This window comes from Medicago truncatula, chromosome 2, assembly GCF_003473485.1.
Source record: "Medicago truncatula cultivar Jemalong A17 chromosome 2, MtrunA17r5.0-ANR, whole genome shotgun sequence".
Classification (NCBI taxonomy): Eukaryota; Viridiplantae; Streptophyta; class Magnoliopsida; order Fabales; family Fabaceae; genus Medicago; species Medicago truncatula.
Window position 1 is genome coordinate 51,647,268 of NC_053043.1, and position 10,944 is coordinate 51,658,211.

The 10,944-nt window shown below is 31.7% G+C and overlaps 2 protein-coding genes and 1 long non-coding RNA gene across 3 annotated transcripts; 1 reads left to right on the forward strand and 2 right to left on the reverse strand.

The window, feature by feature from the left end:
- Positions 1–32: 32 nt before the first annotated feature.
- LOC25487994 (agamous-like MADS-box protein AGL62) lies at positions 33–563 on the reverse strand. The gene has a single exon (XM_013610169.1). The coding sequence runs from the start codon at positions 561–563 to the stop codon at positions 33–35; it is 531 nt and encodes a 176-aa protein (XP_013465623.1).
- Positions 564–1,947: 1,384 nt separating this feature from the next.
- LOC25487995 (aspartic proteinase CDR1) lies at positions 1,948–3,159 on the reverse strand. The gene has a single exon (XM_024777201.2). The coding sequence runs from the start codon at positions 3,157–3,159 to the stop codon at positions 1,948–1,950; it is 1,212 nt and encodes a 403-aa protein (XP_024632969.2).
- A 4,440-nt stretch (positions 3,160–7,599) lies between these two features.
- LOC112419522 (uncharacterized) lies at positions 7,600–10,617 on the forward strand. Its single transcript, XR_003009639.2, has 4 exons — positions 7,600–8,245; positions 8,324–8,368; positions 9,205–9,577; positions 10,171–10,617. It is a non-coding gene; the product is annotated as an uncharacterized lncRNA (long non-coding RNA).
- The last annotated feature ends 327 nt before the right edge of the window (positions 10,618–10,944 follow it).

Here is a 10,944-nt window from a genome sequence, read left to right on the forward strand (position 1 = left end):
AAATTTATTCATGGATAGCTAATAATTCTATTCTAGGGCATGACACTTTGCTTCATGACAAGTTCATCAGCCCTTTCAACAAGCTTCCTCCTTAACTCGTAAATGGACACCATAAATTGTTCAAGCTGATCACTACTCATATCATCAATTGAATCATTCCACCAGTCACCCTTGTTGAAAATCTTAGCCAAATTTTGAACATCTTCTAGTTTCTTCTTTTCCGTCTCCAACATCTTTTGTGCCTCCTCATATTGTCTATTGTAATCTTTGCAAGTCGGAGAATTTTCTGCTGACTTTGAATCCTCAAACTCAGTGGTTCCTTTGATGTAGCTATTGAGGACAACGTTAGTGTCGGGTTGCCCAAAACAGTAGAGTTTGTCACCAGGGGAAAACACAATGATGGCTGCATGAACATCACATAAGACACAAAGTTCGCTTGCTTTTCTGAATAAACCTTGTCTTCTTTTTGAGAAAGTGACAAGTTTGTTGGAATCTTTCTCAACCTTCTTGATCTCAATCTTCTGGCGCCCCATGTTCTTCTTTCTTTGGTTAACCATATCCATGGTGATGCTGAAATTGCATTCTTGTAAAACTTGATAGAGATTTATTTATAGGGAAAGAACCGTGTGACATAAATTAAGATCCTACAATTTCTCCCTATCTAAGATTCTAGATCAATTTATTTTAGACTAAAAAGATTCTAAACCAAAAAATTATTAACTCTTACATATTGAGAAAAAATTTATATTCCATTTTTTATCAAACTGTTTTAAGACTGTAAATAAAAGAGTTTTAAGAAGGTAAATAAAAGAATTACATTTTGTCAAAAAAAATATTATATGAGGTCCCTTCAAAAAAAATATTTAGATGAGGTTTTGCTTGGTTAGAAATATTTTAGTTTTTTTTGGTAGTGCGAAATATTTTTGTTTATCAATATAAATTTTGATTGCCATTTTATCACGTAAAATTGTGTTTTTTTTTACTGGAATCATGCCATAAAAAAAGTTCCTAAAACTTCTCCCTATCTAAGATTTTAAATCAATTCCTTAAAAAAAAAAAAGATTCTAAATCAATTATGCATTAACTCTTACATATTGCCAAAAAATTTATATTCCTTTTTCATGAAAACAATTTTTTATTGCTATTTTATCTCCTAAAATTGCTTGATTTTCTAGAGCAAAAAAAAAATGCTAATTATATATGGTTCTAGTTTTGGTTTTTCTTTGTTTTGCTTGAAATAGTGAAATAGGAAGAGTTTCTGTATCCCAATGCTCAAACATTTATTTTTGGAAGAAAAAAACAACCAAGTCATAACATCGTTAGAGAATAAAAAAAATTCATAAAGTTTTTACATAATCCCTTTTTTTAATTAGGACTTAATTGCACTTTTGGACCCCTACCTTTCCAAAAGTTGCGGTTATGTACCCCTAACTAATTTAAATACAAAAGTTGCGGTTATGTACCCCTATGTTTTGATTCTTTGGCAGTTTTAGACCCCAAGGCAAAATAAAAAATAAAAATTATACGTGGCACCTCACTTAGGGTGCCACGTCAGCGTTGACCGAGTCAACAATGGACGGGGGTTCAAAACTGCCAAATAATCAAAACATAGGGGGCTGTTTTGTATTTAAATTAGTTAGGGGTCCATAACCGCAATTTTTAGAAAGATAGGGATCCAAAAGTGCAATTAAGCCTTTAATTAAAAGTTTTATAATATTGTTTATCCAAGCTAATTAGAGGTAGAATGTTGTTAAATAACATCTAAATCGTGATTGTATTTTTTTTGTGACTTTCTTTTTTGTGGTATGAGTAGTAGTGATTAATAAAGTTTTGCTTGTTAAGAAAAGATAAAGTACAATGGAAAACTAAGATGTTAAAATAAGCAATTATTATTATTATTACCAAATAATTTAGGTAAAGCACGTTTACACTGAATCAATACTTGGTTCAATCAGTAGGCTTAAAAGAGATAATTTCTTTTTCTAGGTCATAGTCAATTAACAAGTTATTTTGAGCTATGTTCCCAAATATTTCAAGGCCGTTAGATGAGATGAAACCAAAGCACATAATCCCATCTTCAAATGGAAAAAATGTTCCATTAGAATTTAGCTTAACATCTGCACCATTAAAATGTGCAGTAATGTCAGGAACATTTAGTTGTTTACCAGTGGTATTGTAGCAGAGGCTTAAATGATGATCAGGTGGTTCGATACGTGGTAGTTTAACCTCTTGTGCCACATATGATACCAACTTAGACAAAAAAAGATTTGGCAACATAGTAAGCGGTGTACCTGAGTCAATTAGGATGTTCTGAGTAGAAGCATTTGATCTTTCTCCATATTCTATTCTATTGTTTCCTACACTAAATGCTTCTAATGTTAGAAAATAATAGTTTTCTTGACCATTGACTTTGACCATAGGAGTTGAAACAACAATTTCACCAGAAACAACAACATCTTCTCCAAAAATAAGTTTGCTAGATGAGTTAGAATCACTATTATAAGGAATCAAACAGTAAGAGAATTTGCTACCAACTGACGACGAGCCTACTTGTTTTATAAGCGACATTGGTCCCCTTCCCATTCCAACTACACCCGAGCTTTGACTGTTATCTTGTAGCACATTGATGTGTCCACATCCTATCACAATGTTAGGAAATAAGACACTAGATCCTGAGGTGGAATCTAATGTTAAACTATCATTACTAAGATCCCCTTGTGACTTTGCATCACCACCATATGTAATAGAATATTCACAAACATCTCCTCCATTGGAACAAGAGATATGTGTATCATTTGTATCTTTACATGTACTAGAAGTGCAGGGAATATTTTTGTAACTTGAAGATTTTGAAGGATTAAATATAGGAGAGGTTTGATTGAAACATGTATTACAAGGCTGGCATTGAAGCCAAACTATGTTACTACCTGTATCCATAAAACCATAAACTTTAAAGGGTGGGGTACCAACTGAGTAACTAATGAGATACTCACCTAATTCTGGGGTTAAAGTTGATACAGGTTGATTTTTATTGAGAGAGAATTCTTTGGTGAAGTAATTGACACGATTGATTGAACGATGCACAACATTATAAGCTCTTTGAAATTTAGTTACTGTGGGATGGTATAGGGGTGATTTTGAGAAGTCACGGTGAATCATTTCAATACTTAAACCTTTTTTCGAAGCATGAGAAAAATAAATGAAACAACAAAGATAAAAGAAAATAAGCGTCAAAACTGAAAAACGAGACATTATTGCTAGAGGTTTGAGAGTATAGTGACACAAGTTATGTATTTATTTGAATTTCCTTCAACAACAATCAAAAATGCATTTATTTGACTTTACTACTATGCCATTATCTTTGACCAATGTCTTCAAGCAAAAAAATCTTTGACTAAAAATCTTTGACCAATATCTTCAAGTAAATAATTGTTATTCAAATTCTGTGTTTTTTCTATAATATCCTTAATAATTTATTATTGTATTGGGCAAATTACACTTACATTCTCTGAGATTTCTTTAAATAACACACAAACCCCCTCTAGTTTAGAAATGAACATTGACCTCCCTTATTTGTTGACGGCGTTGATGCTCAGTTAACATTAGATTTCTTGGCTACTGTGAAAATTTGTGGAATACAAATTGAGGAAGGGTCAATTCCTAATCAATTTTCACCCACACCCTTTTTTTTATAGTGAGAAAAATATTATATTTGTTTTTTATTTGGTTTTTAATCATTTAACATTAGAGCACTGCTCTGTGATTTTGATAGCCAGCGTAATAAATGTTGAAAATGGAGAAGATAATCATCTTCTAACGGTGGGAAGTAGATAAAATAAAATATGGACAAAGATTATAACTTATAAGCTAATTGCAAAATCACCCTTTCCCATTCGTCTTCATCAACGTGGCTTGAGTTGACTGATTTTTATGGCTTGAGGAGTTCATTTTTCGACATTGTTTTAGTTTTTGCTTCATCATATGTGGTTTTCTTCCTTTTTTCATATTCTACATTATAAGGTTTTTTTTTTTTTCAATTGTTAGTGAATTATGTACCAGAAATTATTATGTTGCATGGTTGTAGAAAAATCTTCTTTTGTTATGGTAAGATATTGACACAATTATTATTTTAGGTTCTGGTATTGTAGTTGAATTTTTTTAATGCATGTGGGTTATTTTAGTTTTTGTAAGTAATCCTAAAGTTGTAACAGTTTTTATATTTGGTTTATTCTTTCCTATATCATTGAGCCGTACAAAATTTGACCGGTGTAAATTTGTTTTGGTCATATCAGTGAGGTCCAGAAAGTTAATGATATCGAAATTTGATCACATAGAAATATGTTAGCTTCTTTCGATATCAGAATGAACAAAGGAAATAAAATGAAATGATGTATTATTGTATTTCTATATAGGACTTTCAATGTCAAGGGATTATGACTACATTAAGGATCTCAAAAATGATTTGGACATTTGGAAAATAGAATTTGGAGTGCTGGATTCTTGGATTGTGACTGATAGTAATGAGAATCAACATATGAAGCTCATTATTTGTGATGCAAAGGTTAGATGAGTTAGTTAAGATTTGTTGTAATTTCCTTTATGATTTATCAATGTTACTTATTAGTGTACATTTTGATTTATTTATATTTTTTGGTTTCTTTCTCGAATTTAGGGTGATCGAGTTCATGTAATATACTCATTATCACCGACAGAGCAAGCTATGAAAAATACTTGGGTGGACAATGATTCAATTTCTGCAGAGAACGTGTGATGGAAGAAGGTGGTACGCTCAACTTTGATCTCGAAAAGTCACCGAAGAACTTGCACGTTCGAGTTGTTCCAAAGTAGATCTTTGTTGCTGAACTATTTGAACTTCTAGTATTTTGATGTATCGCTTTGGACTGTAATCGTAAATTATATTGACTTTGGGATGCCATTTGTTCTTTTCACTTTGTCTAATGTAAATATTGGCAAAAATTCTTTTTTGATTAGTCTATGACACTTGCAGTCTCTTTTATAAACCTAACTATTATGTAACGTTAATCTGCACATTGTTGGTTCCTTCATTGGTTTCAATTAGTATCATGTTAATTATAATGTTGTTTTTCCAATCGCTTGAACAAAATAGAACATGCTCTTTTACTACAGCAAATCTTTATAATGCTTTGGTAAATATTTTAGAAACGTACACACACACACACACAATATATATATATATATATATATATATATATATATATATATATATAAAACATCTAATTAACACTACAATTTGTTTTGTACCTAGCACTTTTCAAATGAGATATCAAAGACATTTCTAAAAGGAACACGGAAAACAATCACACTCATCGACAAACAAGCTCAAAAAAGGTATAAGTGTCGGCAAAGAGAGTAAGTTACGAAAAATACGTAGGTGGTCAATGGTTCAACTTTTGCCGAGAACATATATTAGAGGTAGGTGATAAGCTAATTTTTGACCTAGAGAAGCCACCCAAAAATATGCACGTTCAAGTCATTCCCAAATAAAGATTTTGTGTTCATGATCCGCACTTTCAACAGATCACCTTAATTCTAATCCTATACTAGATTATCTTCACTCACTAATGCTACTTCTTTGCTTCATTTCATCTGTTTTAAATATGGGTATCAATCCTTTTTTGGTAACTCTATAACAACAATGCTCTTTTTTATAATTTTGGATAATATGTAATCATAATTCACACATCATTGTTTCCTTTATTGGTTCCAATTGTTTTCATCCTAAATATTATGTCAATTCCTAATCTCATAAACTAATTATATGCTCTCTTAATCAGCCCATACATATTTTATGATGAATCACAATGTTCCGTCGTTTTAACATCTCTTCTTTCGAAGAATTTTTTTATTGAATATATTATTGAACCCGTGGGAAGCACGGGTTTGTAATTAGTTGATCATTGAAAATACACACACGTACTGAACCAATTCTTCTATAATTACCTTCATATGATGAACGATGGCGCCACATAGCAACAATTGAGGAAAAACTCTACAATTTGCTATTGTAGTAATCTACAACTCTCTCTCAATTTAGACATCTAAGGTTCTATTTTGTTTTCTATTTTAAGTTTTTCTTTTAACACATGTCTTCTTCTACTTCTACTTCCTCTTCAAACTGAATATGGGTCAGGTAGAAGGAAGCAAGATTCCAAAGTGGGATCTAAGTATGGCAGCATAAAATAGTATTAAAAGTAAGTATTTTTGTATCGTCTCTTTAAGGACTGGTGTGATGTTTAAGTCGATCAACACTTAAATATGATTTTAAGTGATATAATTGTAAGGTGTTTGGTTTCATAATCTATAAATATGGTTTCAAAATTTTTTGCATGGGTATATTTCAATTTTTTTACCGAGATGGCGTAATTGTTGAATCATTCAATTGGTTGGTTAGTTTGTTAGAATGCTTGTATCATAAGAAAATTTGTTAGATGGAAGTTTTACTCATACAATAAGCCTATATAAGGCATTGGTTGATCAATAAGATTTAGTTGAACATTTTCACCAAAATCTCTTTTCAATCTTTGTTCTTACCTCATACGCTCGATATTAGAATTCCTACAAAGAGATATAAGTGTGTCCATTTCTATTAATCATATTCATTTGATCCTTTCTCCACCTCTCCAACTAATTATCGATTATGTTTTACTTAAAAAGCACAAGATAAAAATTTGTTATGAAAAAAATTGAAAGAATCACATCACATATATTCATTATTGATACAAAAATCACGGGATAAATAGTTGTCATTGATGAATAAAAAATATGGGAAAAATATTTTCCGTTGATGCATAAAAATGACAAGACTAATATATGTTCCAAATACATAAAAAAATATGAAAGAAACACTTTTCTTTGAAAAAGTGTTTCTTTCAAAGCACGAGATATAAGCACGAGATATATATTTATCATTGATACGTAAAAAAAATACGAGACAAATATTTGTGACTTATAAATATAAAAATAGAGGGAAAGTATTTTTTAAAGCTACATAAAAAAATGAGACACATATTTATCGGAAAGTATTTTTCAAAGCTACATAAAAAAATGAGACACATATTTATCACCAATAAATATGAAAAAGAAACACGATCATAAGATAAATATTTGTCATTGAAGCATAAAAATAAACATGAGATAATAAATATTTTTCATTGATAAATAGAAAGGAAAAAAAAACAAGGGATAAATATTTGTCATTGGTACGTAAAATAACACAAGGCTCCATCAATTCAGGAAGTCATTCAGCTTAGTCAGAGAAATTGGCTCTTTGCAAAATTGTGATCTTATCAACAGGAATCACTTGAGATTTAATAGCAAGGAGATCAACTTCAGATCAGTTATATTAATCTCATCATCTTAGGAACTGCCATGATAGGTAATAACTCCAAGTGTGCTGCAAATTAAACACTTCAATTGTTGATTTTGTGCTTCATAAAGCACTACTGCACATATGACATTTTGCAACATTTTTGGGGTGACAATTTTAAAAAAGTGTTACACACATAATTTATTTTCAGTTTTAAGAGCACCCATAAAATAAAATGTTACTCTATATTTCTTTTTGAACAAATAAAACAAGGTAAATGTTACCAACACTTCAGTGATAACTCAACTCTCGTTCTCTATTCTCTCTCTCACCAAAAATCTCACCGATCAAAATGAATCGACGACAACAATCAATCGCCACGGTCGCCGCCACATCACCACCGTCATGCATCATCGTCGTCACGCCAATTCAGTTTTCTTTTCTCGACCACAAACAACAAATCGATCACAGAAGCAGAGCTATTCACCACATTAACGTTCTTTCTCTCTTCACAACCTCGAATAATCACTTTGATTCTTCGTTCAGTTCACAACGTCAATTCATAGCTCGATTCATCAGCATTCCATTCATTGCAGAATCTTCATCTTAGGGTTCGTGATTTTGTTCTAATTAATTCAATTTGAGATAAGTGATAATTTGTGTTTTTGTTCTTAGTTATAATTTGTTGATTCTGTTATTCGTTATTCATTCATTCATTTGTTCATGCTTATGCTTTAGCTGAAGCTTAGCAATCATCGATTTCGGTAACCACCAGTGTCCAACCATCAAGAATTCAACGATATCAATCTTCGGATTGCAGCTCTAGCTACCAAAAGACAGCATTGTTTCCCTCGTTGTATTATTGTGAAATTTGACAGTGAAATTTTCTCTTGGAAGGTATTATTGTGTTGCATAGGAGGTGTTTGATAAATTGTCTCAATGAAATTTGAACCTGTTTTGCAATTGTTTTTGCAGGTTTTGGTGTTGGTTGAGGTTTCGGTGTTGGATACGATTTCAGAGGTCTCTTTCTGCATTGCCTTTAATTTCTTCTCTATGCTTCAATTTTAAATTCTCTAAATTCTTTTAGGCTGCAATTTTATGTTGGACTTTGTTAATCCAAAAGTGTTTTTTTTTTCTTTTCAAATTCCCTTTTGTTCTATTCTAATGTCAATGTTATCACTTTAGACATGCTCATTATGTATGCTTATATAACTGATTGTATATTGGTACTTAGTAGAGCTTTTAATTCACAAGTTGGAAAGTTGTTTCTTGGCAGAGGAGGTAAAATAGGTGAACTAGAAATTTCTCATATTATAGGGTAAAATATTGGTGGCAGGGAGTTAAAAAGTGTTGTAGTCCACATTATTAGATTATTATATGCACGTAGTCTAATCGTAATACACCCTACTATTTTTTATCATAATGCTACTCACAAACATTACCTGGTCTCTATCCTTGCAACAAAAATCATGGATAGAGCCTAACCGGATATTTTATAACCTTGCAGTATAATCTACAAAATTTGAAGATATTGTAAGTGATTTCATGTTTCAAGTTCCTATCAATATGTTTCAAGTATATGTCTAAAGACTTGCTAAATTTGAAACAAGCATAGCATTTGAAATAGAATAGAGATGATGTCAGCGAGTAGATAATATATATAGCAGGCTCCCCTGTCTTTATATATAAACATAGGCTCCCCGCAATGTAAATATATAAATAATAGGCTCCCCACCGTTAAATGTAAATAATGTGCAGTAAACTGATTTGTACTTTGTTCTTAGCACTCAGCATGGGATACTTTCTTTTGCTTCTTTTCGTTCAGTTAATAATATATAGGTTTGACGGTGATGCAGGACCAAAACGGAAGTTATTTTGATTCAGGGTAGTTCCAGATTGTTGCCTAACAAGGGTGATTGGGAAATCAATCTATATGAGTTCGATTTCTCAAGTTCTATGCGTATTGGAAAGGTACTGCCTCCTGCGTTTTATTCTCTTGTAGACAATGTGAATGATGAAGGAAAAGCCAATACTATTTGAGGTACTCTAGCCAGTACTGCCTCCTGCATTTAAGTGATGTATTTGTTGTTTTGATTTGGTGGTAAGCAACAAACATTGGTGTGGAAGTGCATCCATTGGATGTCTTCACAAACTACGGCAAGATTTGCTTCTACTGTTGGGATACTGCTGGATAGGAGAAGTTTGGTGGCCTCAGAGATGGATATATTAGTAAGTCTCCTCTTCATTTCCCTGAATCAATTTAAGTTTACTTCTGCTTGCATGTTGTTAGATTTTACACATATAATTCTAGTTGTTTTGTTGTCTCAATTCAGAAATACATGTATCCTGTAAAGATTTGAAACATGAAATTTTAGTTCTTTTATCATATATGGTATCTTGACTCAAACTATAACTTGGCCTTGATGTCCTGTAGTTTTGCATTTCCTTTTGCAGTCGTTATTCGTGTGGTGATGTGTTATTATTTTGTTAAGTGGGAACTCTAGCATTAAAGAATGTAATGAAATATTTTTTTTAATAAGAACAGTTTGTCTAAGTATTTGTTTGTATATGCGTGGGAAACTCACTCAAGTTTCACAGCAACAAACAACGTTACTGCAAAAATTTGGGAGAAATATTATTTTAAGAATATTTGCTGATAAGGTTTTATCGGTTATTCACTTCTTCTATAAGTGAAACAAGCTGTTCATGAATCTAGATTTCTGCTTTTTAAGCCAGACCGCCATTAAGGATTTGTTTGCACCAAATCCATAGATAAAGTTAAATTTCACCTCATGCTAACTGGTAATCAACTTGTTTAACAGGGTGGGGAGCTCTATTCTTGGAGGTCTGACTTGACAGTTCCATTTTCTAGATTTGCAGATATGGATGGTCTAACATCTTTAAAAAGGTCTTATTTGTTTCTTCATTATCCTCCATTAGCCCTGTTTATGTATGGACCCCGGAGATTACAGTCTTCTTTCATCTTTCACCTTCATTGCAGGAAGGAAGTAGATGGAGGCATTACTTTAATTAAGTATATCTTCCCAACATATTGTTAGTTTAGCTTGTTAAGTTCATGTACATTTATACTTTTTTGCTTTCTTTTTAATGAGTCGGGCCCATCTGTCTTTCTTCTGATTGTATTATTTACTTTTGGTGCTTTTAACTACAGTGTGTCTATATTAGGAATTGGTTTCAATTTGTGTATAGTGATCTTAATATTAATAAGAATTTGAGATGGAATCAATTGTTTGTGTTTTACTGATTGATCTACCCAGTCTTCACTATTCAGTAAAATTTATGCAACATAATTTTTTGCAATTCCAATTAAAACTGTTAGCTACAGATTGGCTACTAATTAGCTTCAAATTAGTAACATTTATATAACAGAATTTCTAAACTGTTAGCTATAGATTGGCTACAAATTTGCTACAAATTAGCTACTAAATGAGTAACAATTTTTAAGTGTTGCAAGTTTTACTCTCAAATGTTACTGAAATCATTTAGTAACACGGGCTTTACCTAACATTTGTCAAATGTTACAAGATCTAAATAGTAACAGTTGTTTTTGATTTAGTTACAATTTTGAAGTGTTA